Source organism: Zootoca vivipara, chromosome 1 (genome assembly GCF_965207765.1).
Source record: "Zootoca vivipara chromosome 1, rZooViv2.hap1.1, whole genome shotgun sequence".
NCBI classification, from domain to species: Eukaryota; Metazoa; Chordata; class Lepidosauria; order Squamata; family Lacertidae; genus Zootoca; species Zootoca vivipara.
The window spans coordinates 104178630-104198658 of NC_142582.1; the positions used below are offsets into that span (position 1 = coordinate 104178630).

The 20029-nt window shown below is 41.4% G+C and overlaps 2 protein-coding genes across 4 annotated transcripts in view; one reads left to right on the forward strand and one right to left on the reverse strand.

Annotated features, from left to right (window-relative positions):
• Nucleotides 1-16: 16 nt before the first annotated feature.
• ALDH6A1 (aldehyde dehydrogenase 6 family member A1) lies at nucleotides 17-13874 on the reverse strand. The gene is made up of 12 exons (XM_035108710.3): nucleotides 13806-13874; nucleotides 10070-10120; nucleotides 9825-9899; nucleotides 7733-7894; nucleotides 6991-7069; nucleotides 6182-6484; nucleotides 5015-5136; nucleotides 4392-4581; nucleotides 3560-3741; nucleotides 2395-2574; nucleotides 1724-1822; nucleotides 17-1332 (listed from the first exon to the last, which is right to left on the reverse strand). The coding sequence occupies exons 1-12, from the start codon at nucleotides 13860-13862 to the stop codon at nucleotides 1228-1230; spliced, it is 1605 nt and encodes a 534-aa protein (XP_034964601.3). The 5' UTR covers nucleotides 13863-13874; the 3' UTR covers nucleotides 17-1227.
• Nucleotides 13875-14165: 291 nt separating this feature from the next.
• The window catches only part of LIN52 (lin-52 DREAM MuvB core complex component), a 38359-nt gene continuing 32495 nt past the window's right edge, over nucleotides 14166-20029 (forward strand). For 2 of the 3 annotated variants that reach the window (XM_035108696.3, XM_060272754.2), the window contains exons 1-5: nucleotides 14166-14282; nucleotides 14727-14801; nucleotides 15758-15795; nucleotides 17273-17339; nucleotides 18355-18438. In XM_035108696.3, the coding sequence (XP_034964587.1) occupies nucleotides 14264-14282; nucleotides 14727-14801; nucleotides 15758-15795; nucleotides 17273-17339; nucleotides 18355-18438 (283 nt within the window). In that variant the 5' untranslated portion in view covers nucleotides 14166-14263. Of the gene's footprint in view, nucleotides 14441-14726; nucleotides 14802-15757; nucleotides 15796-17272; nucleotides 17340-18354; nucleotides 18439-20029 lie in introns of all 3 variants that reach the window. The other variant, XM_088672136.1, reaches the window with a different exon arrangement.

Genomic DNA, 20029 nt, shown 5'->3' on the forward strand with positions numbered 1-20029 from the left:
AAATCAGAAGGATTCCGAATTTAATAGCCATTTATTCATGATTAACACCAATGTAAGACACAACATACAGAGTATTAATCAATTCAATTATTCATTACCATTTTCAGTTTAAGCACTTGCTGGTTACAAAAGGCAGAATATCAAATGAGTCCAATTTGTTTCATTAGGCAACTTAAAAAATCACTGCATGGTTTCAAAGTGGAAGAAATGACTTTGAGCAAGTTTTTTTATGCCACTAACGTCCCTATGAAGCCAGATAGTTTATCCCTCCCCATCCCATGACTGCATCACTCACAGCTAACCTATGCAGATTACACTGCTGTGCAATTCAAGATGTCATCTCAAGTTGTATGTACTCCCACTATACAGGATTGCCCTTAAATAGTCCTGGAATCTACAATTCTCCTTCACACTAGTGCAATGGGAAGTAATATCCCAGTGAAAGCTAGATTGATAGAACCAACTGCATCTTTATGAAGGCTTATTATTTTTGATGCCATGATGGTCTAGCAGCCCCAGAAGCAAAGATTACACATGTTTTGGTTCCAAAAATAGTTAGTGCATAAATAACGTATAGGCACATTGCTGTGTTAAGGTAGAAAATCTGTCCGCTTTAAAGCAGCTTGCATGCTGCTTCCATGCATCATGGGAACTAAAGTTCCCAATGGTAAGGTTTCACTGTCTCTTTGCAACAGCTATTTCCTATGTGTGAGATTCTTGGAGACTACTTATTAAAGTTGAGTACCTGCACATTTACTGCTCAGTCCTGTAATGAGTAAATCTGCTTCTCTGAAGCAGTGTTTATTGCGGGGGAAAGCTGAATTAAGATTCTGACAGCAGGACATACCAGCTGTGAACAGAGAAATGGCAGGAACTGCAGTAATTGGTTCTTAAAAACCAACATCCCATGAAAAATAGTGCCTGGGTTCTCAGCACTGGGTTGCACGAGTGGGACAAAAGCAGCTGATTTTGTCTGTTTACACACAACAGATTATTTTTTCTAGAATTAAAGAAAATAACTTGGGTTAGCCAGTATGTAGATGAAAAAAAAATCTAAATTTTGTGTTCAAGCGCCCAGGCCAATCTGATTTTAAATTCAGAGCCTGAATTGAAGCAATCTTTGTTATTTCTAGGGCAGCAATGGCAACAGGGAATATCCAAGAGCAGCTTGCATCAGTGGGTGAAGAATACTTTCAGCAGCATCTTGAGCAAATTTAACAAGGTGCTTTAGTTCCCCATGGTTGGCATAACGACGGCAGGCTTGGCATCAGTAGCATCTTCCTCCTTCCACTGAGAAGTGATTGTCTTCAGCTGTGTGTAGAAATGTACCCCCTGAAAGAGGCAAAGAGTCAGGTGTTTATATCCGTTTGTGCTGCAGAATTGCTGGTTTTAGTTTTAACCATAAGGCTGCAGGGGAAGCTGCAGTCCTTTTGACTTCGTTGGACTCCAAATTTATCAGCCCCAGGCAGCATGGCCCATGGTCAGGGATAATTAGAGTTGTCGTCTAGCAACATCTGTAGTGCTAAAGGTTCTCCACACCTGCCACAAGGCAAAATATAGTCTCCCTGGAAAGTTCCTGCTCATTTTCTCTTCATGTCAGAAATACAGCATGCTGATAAGCCCTCCCTTTGTCTATCTCCTACAAGTTTTCTTTCCTTTCTTGGCTCCTCCTGGCTTGCTGGAGCATAATATATATATTAAAAAAACAACCGTAATGGATTACCTGTTTGCCATAGAAATTGGTGTCCCCCCTGAAAGACCCGCGAGAGCCAGTGAAGGAGAACATTGGCAAAGGCACTGGAATTGGAACATTCACACCAATCTAAAGCAAAGCCAAAATTGATAATTTTATTATAAATCAAAGAAAATGCACAAATAAATCTAAAAAGAGTCAGGCTAGGCTCAAGGTAACCTGGATTCAAATCAATGCTCTGCTGTAGTATCACTGGGTAACCACTGAGCAATTTCTTACTTTGTAACCTCAGGGCCAAAAAAGAAAAGAAAGAGAAAGAGGAATCTTTTGCATTTTAAAAAAACTTGCATGTTGAATGCAGTGATGCATTCAGCATCAGTTTGGTATTCGGTTCGTTGACAGAATGGCGCTCAGTTCCTCGTCGGTAGCATGGCAAATGGAGGGGAAATGAGGCAAGTGCATTACATTCAGATGGCGATCTCTCAGTATGGAGGCCACACAGGGAAGAGGACAAGGTTCTTGCACCTTTAGTGTTGGAGAGGGAATTTCCCAACCCTGCTATCCAACAAACTTTTCACTAAGACATGCTAAAGATGGAATGTGGGACAGTCTGGATGTAGAGCATCTGCTCTGTCATGGAGCTATGATGGAGCTAAAACAGTACCCTGAGCTGTTCAGCACGAACCTCAACCTTTACATACCTGCCCAACATCCACTAAGTGAGAGTACTTCCGAGCAGTGGCACCATTTGTGGTAAAGATGGCTGTTCCATTCCCATAAGGATTTTTATTTATTATTTCAATTGCTTCATTCAGGCTGTCTGCTTCCAGAACCACTAGAACCGGTCCAAAGATTTCCTCCTTGTAACAGGTCATATTGGGCTGTCAAGAGAGAAGCAACTTTTAATAGTACCGCATGTCAGATGCTGCAGAAATCTTGGTTCTGACACTTAACACAGAAACATCCTTTTCCTTCACAAGTCATCACCCCAAAGGAACCTTCTGTTCCTTTTGACGAAATGGCTACCACTATAGGCTATCACCCCTCCAATATTGAACTCGGATGGTGACTGCTGCCAGGATTGTAGCCAGATGGGGAGACTAAGAAACAAGAGGGAGGCTATCACCAAGCTTCGGAGGGGGGAACCCCAAGGTTTGCAGAAGTACAAAAAAAGAGAGAGCCACCACCTAATGCAGGTGGTCGGGGAGGGAACCCACATAAAGCAAGAATGGTGAAGGCTGGATATACTCAGTTGGCAAGAAATGTAGAGTAACTATTGAAAGAGGGGTTTCTTCTTTCCACAACTTCACAGTAGACTGGCAGGAAGGAATGAAGTGAGGTTGCAAAAGTGAGTTGTAGTCTCGTGATCCCTACAGTGACCCTAGTGACAAGTATTTATCCCATCTTTTAGACCATATTGCCTCACAAGATGCTTCGCAAACATAAACATTTGAAAGGCACATTAAAACATCAGTTACAACCAATAAATGCCATGTTCCACAATTGTTCAAATGCCAATCACATCTAAGGCATTCAAAAATATGCCAATTTACCATTTTTTATTCAGGGAAAGGATCTCCAGCGCATTGCAGCCTTTATTATTCCTTATCCATCCATTCCCATATATCCACCAAGCATCATTCTTGAACTTCACCACTTTTTGACAATCATTCCACAATCTAGCTGTAGCTCACTTCAATAGCCAGGCATCAGGACATTTGCAACATTTCACAATGGCACAAAATATATCTGTAGGCCAACACCAGTCTTTTGAAGACCAAAGGGAAGGCTACCTCTTGGAACACACTGGATCAAAGTTCATTTCTTCCTTAGTTTTAAGGTGTTTTAATTTGCACATCGGCTCACCTTGACCTTCGCAAGGATTGTCGGTCCAACAAAATTCCCATTTTCAAAACCTTTCACTCTGATATTTCGTCCATCAAGAAGGATGCTAGCCCCCTCCTTTGCTCCACTGTCAATCAGTTGACAGACACGCTCCTTGGCCTGGGGACTGATCAGCGGTCCCAGATCTGCTCCAGGTTGGTCTCCTATGACAATACACAAAACCTGCTCAAATCCTAAACTCTTCTTTTTAAACACCTAACAAAAATCAAGCAATAAAGCAAGCAATGGCAACATATGAAATTAAACATGGTCCTCATGATGCAGTCTTGTAACACTGCCACGTTTAGCTCATCCAAGGCTAACTGTGCTCTTTAGCTTCAGTCACAAGGTTTATTTTAATAGTGCCATATATTCTGATCCTTTTCAATGTAATTAGCTATGCCAGCTATGCAACTCTAATTTTGGTGACAAAGCAGTGAAGTTCCGTAAAGCGAACATGGTTTTTATTATAAGGTTAAAAGCAATGAGTCTTCTGAGATCTTACTACATTATGAAAAAGCAGTGCTGACCCCACAAAGAAAGCTAATTTATTAGACACTTGAGGGAAACAATTTAATGCACTGATCATCTTCAGGGCTCCAAAAATTAGCCTTTAACAAGCACATTACAACACACATTCTAATGTTCTAGATTAGACAACCTGTGGCTCTCTATGTGTTGCTGCATGACCTATAGTGAGAAATGATGGGAGCTGGAGTACAACATCATCTGTGAGGCCACAGGTTGCCCACTCTTTTTCTAGATCTGCAGAAATGCACATAAACAAATTGGATTTAAACAAATGCATCGGCACCTGCATTAACTCGCAGCTTCTTGGCTCTCTCCACCAGTTCGGGCAGCCAATTCCGAGCCTCTCCCACCAAGACTGCTGTGGATAATGCCATGCAACGTTGCCCAGCTGCTCCAAAAGCTGCTCCAACCAACTGATTCAGGGTGTTCTCCTTATTGGCATCTGGCATCACTACTCCATGGTTCTTAGCTCCCTAGAATGAAATGTACTTTTTTTTTTAAAAAAGCTCTCTCTCTCTCTCTCTCTCTCTCTCTCTGTGTGTGTGTGTAGCTTAAATATATATATTAAGCAACAGTAATCTTCAAACATCAGCTCAAATGGTCCCAGACCTTCAAGGAAAATGTGGCTGTTGCACCAATGTAAAAGCAGAACAAAAAAGGGTGCAAGGTGTCACAAAAAGTTTTTTACATTTTTGAGATTTTCTGCTAGATAATTGTTACTGAATATATGGAGTATGGGTTTCGTGTTAACCATACTTAAAATGACTTTGAAGTTTGTCGTTTTCAACTGTAACATCAAAACTTCAGAAATACAATTCAGGACATTAAAATTATAGCTTTTTCCAGGATCATCAACAACTATCCTATAAACAGAGGTGTCAAGTGGTACATTATGTGGAGTTTTACCATATTGGCCTGCACTCTCTTGCCGTTCTTGGAACCCCTTTCATAGATATATTCTCCAGCCTGATTAGATCCTACAAAGCTGATTGCTTTGATATCAGGATGATCACAAATAAAATTTACGGCTGGAAAAAGAAAAGAAAAAGAAAACACTGTTCATTATATCTCGTCATCGAAGAGCTCTTCATCTTTGTGCTGTAGCAACGATAACCTAAACAAACAAACCAAATTCTCTCCCTCTCCCACACCCCAATGTTCTCACAAAACGTCCTTAAAAGAAAAACACTCTCCCATCTGGAATATCTACTTGGCTCACCAAGCCTCACACCTTCCTTGTTCCCAGATCACTACACAAACACATGATCTGGACAAGCAAATAACCTGGTCACACTTGCAAATAGGGAAGACCAAGAGTAGTAGAAGGGGCAGATTTTTTCCTAGCCTTTCAAGGCATACCTCTTGAAGGAGTGGGGACTTTGGACCTGTGATTACCAGGATCAACGTGGGGAAAATGGAGAAGGCGCTTATTTTTAAACAGTTAAAAGAGAACACAAGCACACAATCTTGGCTATATAGCACATCCCTGCCTGCGTGATAGCAACATGATACCAACTCCACTCTGCCCATACACTACAGCAGGGGTCTCCAAACTAAGGCCCGGGGGCCAGATGCGGTCCAATTGCCTTCTAAATCCGGCCCACGGACAGTCCGGGAATCAGCATGTTTTTACATGAGAAGAATGTGTTCTTTTATTTAAAATGCATCTCTGGGTTATTTGTGGGGCATAGGAATTTGTTCATATTCCCCCCCCCCAAAAAAAAATATAGTCCGGCCCCACACAAGGTCTGAGGGACAGTGGACTGGCCCCCTGCTGAAAAAGTTTGCTGACCCCTGCACTACAGCCTTGGAGACCCTGAGGCCTGCCCTGCATTTGTTATTGTTATTATTAGCAATTAAATTTCTATACTTCCTTTCATCTGAGGATCACAGGGCCGTTTACAACACAAAAACACAAGAATGCAGAACACCGTAACAAACATAAGCAATACCCCCTTCCCCAGTTTAAAAGGCCATGGATTGTTTACTTAGCCAAAGGCTTGGGATAAGAGGAATGTTTTTGCCTAAAACATTTTGTAATGAAGGTGCCAGGCGAGCCTCCCCTGGAATTACCTGCGTGTTGTCCGTGGATGATGTTCAGTGTTCCATCAGGGGCTCCAGCATCCTGCAGCAGCTTTGCAAGAAGCATGAGGGCTCCCGGCACCCGCTCTGAAGGCTTCATCAAGAAAGTGTTCCCGCACACCATGGCCATGGGAAACATCCAGAGAGGGATCATGGCTGGGAAATTGAAAGGTGCTATGCCTGCACACACTCCCAGAGGCAAGCGGTAGGTGTAAGTGTCCATATCTTTAGTGATGGAGGGGAGGGTCTCGCCCAGCATAAGGGATGTCACACTACAAGCATGTTCAACGACCTCTGCAACAAAGAACAGGGACTTCTCAGTTTACGAATCTCCCTGGAAATGGCCTTTCCAATGCCCTCATGACCTGGCTAGCTTTTCCAGCTCCTTCACTATAACTCATACAATCAGCACCATCCAGAAATACTCCCTATTCCAAAAGGGATAGGATTCTGCTTGAGAATCACTTCAATTCAGATAATTAACGGGTGAGGCGGATTCATGTCCAAATGGAGACAGGAACTACGCAAACGGGATTCTACCATAAAAGAAGACTGCCAGTATTATCAGAAAGTTATCAGAAAGATAAACAAAGCTCTTAGCATTTCAGAATATACTTGAAATACACAAAGTGAAGAAAACAGAAGTGTTGTTTAAAATTCACAGAGTACTCGGAATTCCTTCTTGGAAGGTTCCAGAAGGGGCTATCCTCCCAAGGCCTTAGAACTCAGAAGTATTCTGCTCTTCCCTCAGCCCGTGAAAAGCCATTTTCTAGGTACAGCAAGAGGTGCCGGCAGCTTACGGAGGCCTCGAAACACATCTCCCTCAGCATCAGCCAGGGTCTTTCCTTGCTCTAAGGTGATCAGTTTTGAAATTTCTTTCTGGAGATTTAAAAAAAAAAAAAGGTAATGAGAATTCCTGAAACCGAGAAAAGGGAAACTCAACAAAGGTGGAAATAAAGCTCATCTACTGAACCAGAAGGCAAGAAGCAAGATTTACTGTGCTGCAGGAGGCCAAGTGCAATAGTAGGGACGAGCCACTCTGCACATGAGTCATCACCACCCCGCCCCCATCTTATTCCTGGCTGTACCTAGTTCGTGGTTGGGTCATTTGGACTACTCAGAATGAGAATAAAATGCAATTTTGCAAAAAACAAACAAACAAAAAAGTCTTGAAGACTAACAATGTTATTCTGGCATAGGTTTTCAAGGACCACAGTCCACTTCACCCTGTTTCACGGTAGGCTACAAACTCTATGTAGAGCAAGATTAACATACCTCCTGAACAGGGTAAAACTATTTAATGTGAGAAGAGGCTTGTGCACTTTATTTTGCTCATTTCTGTAACGATTTTGTAGGGAAGGCCATTTTATAGCTAAGGGCATTTATTTATTTAATAAAATTAGTATCACTCCTGATTGAAGAAAAAACCCCACCACAAAGCATTTTACAAGAATAAATCAATAACATTATCAGTACCCACTGTTTAAAAATAACTGTTCAAAACACACACACACACACAATCTGGTCAGTCCAGTTCCTCACCAGATTGTCTTTGATGAGCTGTTGGTATCGCAAGAACACTTGTTGCCGACTCAGAATGGATGTCTCAGCCCAGTTCGGTAAAGATTTCTTGCACGAAGCCACTGCTGCTTCCATCTCACTTTGTGTAGCTTTTGGGACACGACCAACCACTTCATTGGTGGCCTGTTAGAATAGTAACCCCCCCCCAGAATTGTCAATATAAATGTGCCACTGACTCAGAATTGCCTTAACAGAGGAATCCACAAATTGTGGCTAAATTTCAGGGCCAACTATTATCTTCTAGGAGCTAGCTGCAAAGTCCAGTCCAGCCCAACCTCAATTTCAGTGGGTCCCTCTTCCAAGTAAGGATATTTAAGTTTACAGCCTTAAATGGATGATAAACAGATCAATCCTAACCCCTGATGTGCAGGGAGTGGTAGAATGCTGTGGCCATTCCTGCAGTCCATGACAGCTGATATGGAAGTGTATTATTTCTTTGCACAATACCCATTACAAGGGTCGGGACAACCAGAAGCCAGAAACAATAAGTGAAATGGCTCCAGATTTGCTGCAACAGACTTCCCTGTCCTGTGCAAACAGAAAATGCTTAGCTGATTATGAACCTTCTTCTTTGAAGGCACTAATCAAAGAAGGGTGTCATCTCTAATATATAGAAATGGGATTCCTTGAGAATCCAGGATGGGGATGAATAGCAAACTTTTGAGTCTCAGCTGCAAAGATAATTCATTGCCATGTCTTTGAATAGGTCTGCAGAGGAGGAAAAGGGAATACAGCATGCTTTGCTAACAGCACATGAACTCATGCCTGACAATCGGGGATTTATCTTAGGGACTGTGGTGGATGACCCTTGCTCTGAAAAACGTGGTGAAAATTAAAGGGTTCAGGAACTCAGACCAGACCAAATTTCATTAAATCATACACTACACAGACTGCTGGGGTCCGCTAATCAGGCCCAATCTGCCTTGGTCAACTTTACTAAAACAAAACTCTACAAGAGAGAAAAACTCCCAATAATTACACACATTAAAATAGCTCAGAAAGTAAGAAAGCAACAAGCACTAACTTATCTAGCTAATTAACATAAGCGCTTACACTTAAATCTCAGTAGGCTGCGCAAGATGCTGTCAAAAGCCCAAATGAATGCTGACCTTGGCTTGGCTGGCTGGCTGCAGAAAGATCCCACCAATCCTGGTTTTATGGGAACTTAGACCGTGAGTGTTCACCTCTTCCACCCCAATGACCTTGTGACACTGGCCTTGAAGCCTTAACAGGAGACATCTTTATGCAAGCTCATTATTTCTGAGGTTCTAACCCATTCCCACAAACCAGTCTTAAAAGGGGGCAATATCACCACAGGGATACAAGGCTTTAAAGTTGACAGACTAGCCCAGGCATCCCCAAACTGCGGCCCTCCAGATGTTTTTGCCTACAACTCCCATGCATAGCTGCCAAGTTTTCCCTTTTCTCGCGAGGAAGCCTATTCAGCATAAGGGAAAATCCCTTTAAAAAAGGGATAACTTGGCAGCTATGCTCCCATGATCCCTAGCTAACAGGACCAGTGGTCAGGGATGATGGGAATTGTAGTCCAAAACATTTGGAGGGCCGAAGTTTGGGGATGCCTGGACTAGCCTCTACAGAAAATCAGTTGTAGTTTGCCCCACTAGGAGGACTCAGGAGTACATTAAGCAAAATAATGTCAGTGATTACGTGCCTATACTTAGTGTCTGAAATCTTAAGCCAGGGATGGAGAACTCATGAGCCCCAGTCAGAATGGTCAATAGTCAAGGATGATGATGGGAGTTGTAGTCCAGCGACATCCAGAGGACCACATGTCCTCGTCACCGCTCTAAGGTCACTGCTTTAAGTTCCAACCAAACAACTTTATTCCTCTGCCGGTGATAAATTGGAGCACATGACAGCTTATGCAGAAAGCTACCGGTAAAGACAGCTTTGGAATTCAGACGACTTAAGCAATTCCATTTCAAAGTGTTGCTCCTGAGTGCCTGTTCCTTCTTACACTGGTCAACTGCACAATCCAACCCTTTCTTGACTCAAAGAAGAGAAGCACAAAAGAAAAAGGAAGCTTACTTACTGGGTTGTGAATATCAATCCATTCATTACTTTTGGAATCAACAAATTTGCCATCGATGAACAGCTTGGTTGTTGGCTGCAGAATACAAAGGGTTGGTCAGTGTTAAGAGTTTATCTGAATGCTGAAATACCAATCAAGCTAAACTCTTCCACATACTTAACATGGTTTGAGAATTTGCAATCCACAAGATTTTTAAAGCCAATAAACTTGCAACTAAAACTTTATTTTGGAATAAACCAACTCACCACTGAAGATGAATAGGAGGATGAAAAATGCCAATTTGTCTTTCTCTGGATCTACAAGAAGGGGAAAAAACAGGAACACAGAACTTACTCAGCAGCACAGCTACAATTTTCTGTGAAGACATTCAGCTACCCTAAATTCACCCAAGGCTGTGCCATGAATAGTCAACGTATTCACTCATTTTCATCCCCCCCCCAATATTTATTGATTTTCAAACATTTCAAAGTACAAAAATTCACAAAAACAGAAACAAAGAGCAAAAAAAAATTGACAATATGACATAAACAAAAAAGAAGGGGGGGGGGAGAAAAACATATCAATTCTTACATTAACTTGACATTGTAGACTTCCTCGATTCCCCGCACACTGGGTCCATTTTTAAATCTAAATTAAGCAATTTTACTTTATCATCTTATATCATTCTAACACAATTTTTCCATTATCTCACAACCAATTCTAATCTTCACAAATTCTAATCTTCACTCATTTTCAAACTGCCATAATTTACTATTGCCTTGTGTCATATGCAAATTTGTGTCCTCTTTTGCAGGTAGACCCAGGGACCCAGGTGGCGCTGTGGTTAAACCACTGAGCCTAGGGCTTGCTGATCAGAAGGTCGGCGGTTCGAATCCCTGTGACGGGGTGAGCTCCTGTTGCTCGGTCCCAGCTCCTGCCAACCTAGCAGTTCGAAAGCATGTCAAAATGCAAGTAGATAAATAGGAACCGCTACAGCGGGAAGGTAAACGGCATTTCCATGTGCTGCTCTGGTTTGCCAGAAGCGGCTTTGTCATGTTGGCCACATGACCTGGAAGCTATACGCCGGCTCCCTCGGCCAATAATGCGAGATGAGCGTACAACCCCAGAGTCGGTCACGACTGGACCTAATGGTCAGGGGTCCCTTTACCTTTACCTTGCAGGTAGAGTAGAGCACCAAAGACTGAACTGGGGCCACACATAAGTATTAATACGTCTGACAAACATACAGAAATGAAGGCACTGAAAAAAGACTGGGAAAATTCAGGGGTGGGGGAGAATGCTTTTCTATTTTTCCTAAAGCCTCTTTTTTCTTTTTCTTTTGGCTTTCTCCCTCAAGAAACAGAAAAAAACTAGGGCGCGGGTAATGGATTATGAAGTAGTTTCCTTTAGAATGATGAATGAAATGTTTAAGACAAAATGTCCCTATATTTAGTCCCCAAAAATGATATCTAGAAACAAGGTAACAAGAATACTTTTTTGTAAGACTATGTACAGTATCAGATCATTACAATTCCTGTACACAAAGGACCAAGCAAATCCTGAGTTGTAGACGGAGAACAACCCACAATTGCAGACGAAAGACGCATTTCTGTGGAAGGAATTCAACATCATATTACGGTGATTGTTCTGTCAGGGCAAGCGTTTTGGCTTGCGAGACAAAATTATCCCCCCTCTGCTCCCTTGCGCACTGTTGCAGGAGTTCTTTTGACACACACCCCCAAGCCAATTTCAGGGGGCATGGAGTGGTGTATGGGAAGGAAAGTCCTTGCCCACAGCTTCTGCTGATGGAACTCATTAGCTGAATCCCACCCAAAAGGAAAGGGTAGAGAAGCTTGCTTCAATCCATGCAAGCCTTCAGTTTTTAGACGTCCATGATAAATATGAGATGTAATAAGAATAATTCTAATTTGAAACATACGTTTATGCTTATGAGGTTTGGGGAGAAAGTACTAGACTGTATAAATATTACCTTTGGGGGTAAAGCTAGCATTGGCAGAGGATAATATTATTTTAAATTATCTATCTACTACATGGAATTTGACAACTGGTCAACGTAAATAGATTGTCTGCACCCTCACTATGGCTAAAAGACTGATATTGATAGAAGAGCTTATAGACGTAGACTGCACATGGACAAATATTATGTTATTTGGAAAGCATTTATAAAAAATATAGTAGCTTATAAATAAAAGTATGTGTTAGAATAATGATTTCATTTATAGACCTTTGTGTTATATAATTATGTATAGAATTATATGTTTTTTGGGGTATTTTTATGCACCTGTTCTTTTCTTTTTTTCACTTTATTTTGTGCATCTGAAATATTTTCAATTAAAAATTAAAAGTCCATAATAAATATGATGGCAACATAATCCATAGCTTCTCAACCACAATTCTTGCTCACCTGAGATATGGATATACAGTACAGTGGTATCTCGGAAGTCGAACGGAATCTATTCTGGAAGTCCATTTGACTTCCCAAATGTTCAGAAACCAAGGCACAGCTTCCGATTGGCTGCAGGAAGCTCCTTCAAAATTGTCAGGAGAAGGAACTTCCTATGTACTTTTAAGCCATTTGCAAATATTCCCTTGGGTTTGTATGACTATGTTTCTCCATAGCAATTAATCACAGCTCTGACTTCCTACCTTTCAGAGCTTTTAGCCAATGAGTGAGCAGGCTCCTATCTCACAAAGCAATGTTCCTTGCACATTTTGCTTTTGTTCTACATGGGCAAGAGATTATTTTATGTTTAAAGGAATTCAAAGTCTGGGCCTGATACATCTGTACAACCCCCCCCCCCCCCGGCTGCCTGAATCCCCGCAGAGGACCCTGTATCCATTTGTCAAAGAAAGCCAAAAAGGTTTATGTTTCCTTCCCCTTCTCCGAACTTCTGCATTGTCTCTTTCAAGCTCCATAGAGGAGACTGTAGTAAGGAACCTGCAAGATTTTCCAGTGTGCATTTCATTTGGAACTACTGTTCAACATGTCACACTCATTTCAAACACAACTTGTGGTTAAGATCTACAACACATGTTACTTCTGTACTGAGACAGGTTTGCTCGGGTTGTAAGTCGCTTTGGGGTTGCCCGGGTTGCAATCGACAAAGAAATAAATACTCTGCAAGGCAATTAGAGAGTTGAACTGTCATGTATGAACGGATCCCTGCATGTACTTGGACCCATAATCACAGAGCAGTGTTATGTTCAAGGTGGCTATGCACACTTCCCATGGAGGAATTTAGCAGAACTAGCCTCCAAGTAAATAGGCATAGACCGGCGTGCACTGCATACTTTCAACAGTGCTTTAGACTTTGGAGAACTACAATCTAAAGCAAGGGTGGGCAGAAGATAAGCCCACCAGCTAGTTTTCCGTGGGATTCTTCTTGCAATGGTCTCCTGCCTGCATGGATCCCGGTCTGATCCTACAACGCGCTTTGCGATGTCCTGAGGCGGCTTATGCACACTCAGGGATAACTGAAAACAAAAGGGGAGCGATTGCACTTTGGCCTTTCAGAAATCCCGAGTGTACCCTCGCTTCGCACGTGAAAAAGCAAGCGTGTCCACCCACTTAAGGCTACAGTTCGCTTGCTCCTATCTGACGAAGTGTGCATGCACACGAAAGCTCATACCAAAATAAAAACTTAGTTGGTCTTTAAGGTGCTACTGAAGGATTTTTTTTATTTTCCTGAGAAGCGATCCTCGTCGCCAGCCAGACTCAATCGCCTTTTGCAATTGAGGGCGGAGCGAGTGTGGTGGGACGAGAGTCGATCCCGCTCCAGGGGCTATTCCGGGGGTGTAAATTATCCCCCTGCCCGCTCGCCCGTATGTGTGCGTGGGGTTTTCGAAGGGCAGGTGAAATGGAGGACGGGGCAAGATCTCCCGCTTCCCGCGTCTGACGGACCCGAAACCCCCAAGAGGATCCCTCCCCATTCCAACCCCATTCTCTTTCGGGGCCGCTCCCCCTCCAGCATGCAGTCTCACCCCGAGCCAGAGGCGCCGCCCTCCCTGAGACCCCCGAGCTGCAGTCACCGACGCCATTCTGCCAGCGACCACCTGCCAAAAGGCGCCCCGCCCACCTCCAGCTCAACGATCGAACCCCGCCCTAGCTTTGAGGTTGGCCAATGGAATCACGAGCCCCGACGTTTTCTCCTCCCCTTTCGCCCTTCGCAAGCCAATGGGATAGTGTTGGACCTGGCTCGGACCCACCCCTTCAGCTCCGGGTTCCGATTGGCTACATTGCCGTCAACGCCCCCTCTAGGCTCAGTCTGATTGGGTGGCTCTTTCCCCCTCCACTCCCCCTCTCTCCCCCCCCTAAATCACGACCTAGTGGGAGGAGTGCAGGAGGGAGGGGGCGGAGCAAGGTTGGCTCGTTCGAAAAGGAAGCGTCATATGTTTAGATTCCCGCGTGCAGGGGGCCGGTTGTCACGTGATAGGCCAAAATGGCGGTCTCAACGGAAGGTAAGAGGTGATGAGGAGAAGCTTAAGGTTTTCCCAGTTCTGCGAGTATCTCTGGCATATTAATACTATAATTTGTGTCCACTTGCTTGTCTCTGAGTACATGTGCAGAGGGTGGACCGAAGCTGCCGCAAGGGAACAATCCTCACTGAATACAGCTGGTAACTTTATTCCTCAGTAAACCTGCTCCAGTTAGAGCTGAAATGCTACTTAAGCGAATTCCTCAGATTTTTTTCCTCAGATCTGGAAATAACTGTTAGGGTTTATTTGATGCTCTGTTCATCCAGTCAGGCTCTAAAGTGGCATAGAACAGTGGCAGTGCGCCTCGTGTCTTGAATGCACGCTGTCCCAGTAATATCAGGCTCAGTCAGTAGATCATGGAACTCTTAATCTCAGTCATGGGTTTGAGTCCCACAATGATTGGAAGTATTTTGGTTGTTCTTCTAGGCACAGACTTGGAAGCCTCCCTGCTGAGCTTTGAAAAGTTGGACCGGGCTTCACCGGACCTCTGGCCTGAACAATGTAAGTTGAACTCAAGTGGGAAATGTGAAAAGGCATGGAGAATCTCTTTGGTGACTATGATATTGCTCTAACTTACAACCTGCTGTTAGGATGTTACTGACAGTGTCTGCATGTTGGACATAAACCTGCCTCAGAACAGTCATCAAAAATGCTCCACACTGGTGTACTCAATAGCTTCCCAATAGTAGCATCATTCCTGGTTACATGGACATGGTGGCAGCAAGTTGGGGCTGTGTGGGCATGTTGGCAGATCCAGTCCAGAACTCCCACTGTTGGGCTTGTGTAGCCCCTATCACTACCGTGTCTCACTCTCACACTGCCCCAGTTAGCAGCAACAGTATTGCTGTTGGGAGGGCAATTGCCTGGTACTGTGCCAGTCGCTTCTATGCACATGCACATTCATTTACATAGGCATGCTTATACACTTTTGTTTAGCAAACATAACAAATGTTTAGTTGAACTAACATGTTTTAACTATTGTGTTTTCTATCCTTTCAGTATTTGTGTTTTCAAAGTGGTTTTAAAAATACTTATTAGCTAATTGTGAGTAAGCACTTTATTATAGCTAATCCAGTTTAAGGCTGCATTCCTATGCAGAATTAGCTGGGAGTAAGCCTCACTTACTGTGAACTTTACTTTTCAGTAGAGAGAAGTATAGGATATGTGTATAGGATTGCACTCAAGGGCTCCAGTTGTGTGTTTTGTTGATGGACCAAAGAGAAATCATGCAGATTACTACTGAGCTGCAAATGTTACAGAAGCAAATAATTAGTGTTGCATTTGCACAGTCACAGAATTGAACATGAATGTGAAATAATACATGGTACAAATGAATAATCATTTTATGCAGAATATCTCTAGCAATTTAACTGATGGAGTTAGCGACAAAAATCATAATTGCCCTTGAAGTTGTAGAGAAAGTTGTGCTCCAGTAACTGTTTCTGTCTTGTCTCTAGTACCAGGTGTTGCTGAATTTGCAGCTTCCTTTAAAAGTGTAAGTAGTTTCTCACTTGGATTGATAATTTAATACTAAACATACTGACTCAGAAGTATGCCCCAATAAATTCAGTAGGACTTACCGTAGTCTAACCATTGTTCACCTTGGCCCACCCTAGATTATCACCCAGGGTGTTGTTCAGAAACCTGATATATTGCCCAATCAGGCAAAGATATCCCATTTCATGCAAAAAGCTGACTAATAACTAATTCTAGACTTGGATGTTGTAGCTAACTTGACATAGCTGACCCATCCATTAACCAGGGTAAATCAGCAGATTTTAGGTTTCCATTAAAGTAGAGCAAATTGGTATGTTTTTCACTTACTAAAGTTTTTTACACTAATTTGTGGAGCTGTTGACTTTCTCTGCCTCAGGCACCAAAAGTGTATTGGGCCATCTCTGCAACTTGCAAATTCTGGTTGTGTGTTTCTTCACTGGAAGCTTAGCAACCTGCCATATTCAAGGACAACTGAAATGGCCTTTTTTGAAACCCCCTCTTTTAAAAAAATATAAAAATTGATCTCTTAAACGCATGACACTTTGTCTTTTTTCAGCCTGCTTTTATTTTTTTTTCAGGAAATCAAGTTTTGCATTATATATTTTTTTAATATTTGCAACCATGAAAAACTTTTGTTTGTGTGTTTAAAGCTGGGTTTTGGGGTGTCCTAAAAGAGGAATCTGACCAGTGAGTCATAAAGTGGTTGATGATAGTTATATTCTATGTAAGTGTCATGGAGCTGTAAAACGTAATAATTTTCATACTTCTGAGTTAAGAATCCATTAGTGTCTAGATATTACACACTGAGTTTTGTTCTCTGCTACATTAAAATTGTAGTAATTTTTTTGTAGTTTATATAACATTGTGTAGCTATTAAGAACTTGACTGGTGATCCACATTTTTTTTACTTGTATCAGAAACAGGATTCTGTGTAGTCTGCATGTGCCAGTGCTGATACAATCTTATTTGAATTGAACTTCTATGCTTACAATGGGAATATTTTGCAAAAACGATAGTTGCTAATGTTTCTTATTTACATTTTGATCATGTTTTTCAAAGAAAAATAGCTTCCAGCAGCTAAAATCCAATGTAATTAACAATTGCTATGCAATGCAAAATGCTGTTGGGGAGCAGGTTTTGATCTGGTTTTGTATTTTGGCATGATAAAAGGGTTTCTGGCTCCTTCCTTCATTCTGACAGTCTCAGCAATGGTAAATGGTAAAATAAAAAATGTGTGTGGTTATTCAAAAACTCTACAACTAATGCTGCAACCTTAATTCCACTTACCTGGGAGTAAGCCTCATAGAAAACATGTGCTCTGTATCAAAGTAGAGTGGAATTTTATACAATTTGGCAGCTGAGCCTATTTTCTGTTAGCTGGTTTCACATATTAGAAATATTTCCCAGTTTCTGTTTATCAAAGACACAGGCGATCACAATTTTTCTATATATGTGTGTGTATTTGTTTTTAATAGCCCATCACCAGTTCTCCTCCCAAATGGATGGCTGAATTAGAAAATGATGATATTGACATGTTAAAAGGTGAGCTCCTGTCAATGTTTGAGCACTTCAAATGTCTGGAATTAACAAGCCCAGTATAGTTTGTCTTTAAAACTACACAAATAGTTAAATTTTTTTTTTTACCTTTTTAAGCTCAACTCAAGCATTCATCTGAACGTATGTAGGCAAAAGATTGTGATGGGGGGACGGACAGGGGTGCACATGTAAGCCCACCCCAGTGTCCCTGCGCACTCCTCCTTCACACCAGACCTTTCCATGCTGGGAGGGAAAGCTTGAAGGGAAGATTAAAGACTTTGGGGGAGGGTGTGACCAGCTAATGTTCATTGTGTATCTTTGATTCTGGATCCATTCATTGAACCTCTGACTTGGAGAACGTCATGCAAGATGTGTATTTCAAGGATTTGGAGAACATCATGCAAGATGTTCTCCAAGCCCTTGAAATACACAGGAGTATTAAACCGCTAGTGAATTTCTGTATGTAATATTGGTTTCCAGAATTGTTGTTGTTGTTGTTGTTGTTGTTGTTGTTGTTTATACAACATTCTGGGAGTGATAAAACTCTTCTTTGAAGTATATGTTTCAATTTTTCTGTATAACCATTTTAAATTTCATGGTTAATTATTACTACAGTATTATTAAATTTGTTACACATACTTCACCAGCAGGTCGCAGGGCATTTTTAATTTTTCTTCAATAAGCTTCTTACATAGATGCTTCAGATCAGGCTAGATGTATGACTGGATGTTGGATTTGTATGTCTGTACCAATTTTTTGCCTACATAGTCTTTAAACCAGCTCCAGTCATGCAAGCTAAGCTTAAGGATGTGGCGGGAGCAGTTTATAGCCGTTTAAATGGACTTGAGCAACACTATGTAAAAATGAAAGAAGAGCTGTAACCCTAGACATATTTGGACAATGGTGTGCCAAATACATTATATATAATAGAATAGTGATGATACTAAAGAAACAACACGAAGAGTCTTTGCTAGGAATTTATTTCATGGCATGTCTTAAGCCACGCTTCTTCTTTTTTAAGAGTTGGGGAGTCTCACCACAGCTAATCTAATGGAGAAAGTGAGAGGTCTTCAGAATCTGGCATACCAACTGGGACTGGACGAATGTAAGTAGATAGTTGCTAAAGTGTATTCTGTTTAAAAACTGTAGGTCTATTGCTTAATATTCTCATAGAGCCGTAGGAAAACTTTACATATTCAGTAAGGACATATTCAATATTTCACTTGTAAGAAATAATACAATAGAGAGACATGTATGATATTGCACTGTTAGTCTCCTGAAAAATTAACAGTTTGGAGTGGCTGCATCAGTAGTAGAATATCTCTACAAGCAGTTGCTGGGTTCCTACAACGATTGTGTGTCTCAACGATTTAGGTGGGATGTTTCTCTCTCCCGTTTCTGCTGTGAACCACACTGATGTTTTGTAATAGTAACCCCATAAGATAACTGAACTATGAATTCAGAGTTCTTTGGAACACTTCTTACTTGAAGATGAAATTATTAGGATTAAGTACTATCTTATGATATGCAAGATAAATAAATAAGTATTTGAAGCAGTTTATGAGAGTCACAACAAGAACTATCTTTCAGTATCCTCTAGGTGGCAGCAAAATGCTACCTAGAGATAATTGGTTCCCTTCAGTGATGTTTTTGTAGCTTTTTGATTTGGATTGAGTTCTTTTGGGGGTGGGTGGGTGTTTAAATCACTGAATTTTTATATTGTATTGAAAAATGATACCAGAAAGATTGTCTCCATGTAGTAATGTTGATGGTCCTTTATTTTTGTGGAATGTTTGGTAGAGAAATTTCTACTGACATTTTTTTTTAAAAAAATTCTTCGTTAGCAGTTTGCAGGTTTAGGCATTGTGACTCTTATGGTCAGTCTTTGCTCTCTTTTGAAATTAGATCGTTGCTGAGGGGACAATTTATTTAGGTAATTCTAGGGTTCAATTGGTTTTTAAGCTATAAATTTATATTTCAATGTATTAATATTTCCCATTATAAAACTGTTGCCTTTCTTTGCTGCTCTCTTACATTTAGAATGTTTCTGCATATTGTATATGACCACTGAAAGCAGGCCATAAGAAAATTACCTTAGTAACTTACTTTGTAACTTATTATGGTACTATCCTGTTAATTAGGATCTTCTGTACAGTTAGGTAATGGCACAATCAAATCTTAGTTTCATAAGCAGAGATAGGCACAAGCTTCAGGCACCTACCCCCAACTGCTTTGTTCCTCCCTTTCCTCAAGCCAGAAAGCAGATTAAACCATGATTTCTTGTTAACATCTGATTCAGAAAGCTGTGGAAAGACAGGACAGGACAGAACTTTAAGTTATGGCTTCCATATCCTGGCTTGTTCAGGAACCATTAACCATAGTTTACTGGTTCATATGTAATATGAAATCATAGTTAAATGCACCTTCCTGGTTTGTTCATTTGTGCAAAGGATTAAGCAGAGTGATTGCATTCAGGTGCCTGAAGCTCATTAATAGTTTAATAAGATGATATGAGATTTAATTATTCAAATGTTACCTTTAAATAACTTGTTTGGATGATCATAAGTTCTTTACATAGCATTTATATACCACCTTTCAATAAAGTTCTCCCAATGGCTAACAAAATAAAAACACCAAAAATCCTAAAACTACCAATAGCATTGAAAAGACAATTCAGCTTTTACAACTTGGTAGCA

Bases quoted from the DNA above. Each gene is read 5' to 3' on its own strand.
- ALDH6A1 (XM_035108710.3), bottom strand. From the start codon at position 13,862: ATGGCGTCGGTGACTGCAGCTCGGGGGTCTCAGGGAGGGCGGCGCCTC. The intron at 5,137-6,181 runs GTAATTCCAGGG...TTCTTTTTCCAG, and splicing joins CATCCACGGACAACACGCAG to CCGTAAATTTTATTTGTGAT. The intron at 1,333-1,723 runs GTAATCCATTAC...TGCCTCTTTCAG, and splicing joins CCAATTTCTATGGCAAACAG to GGGGTACATTTCTACACACA.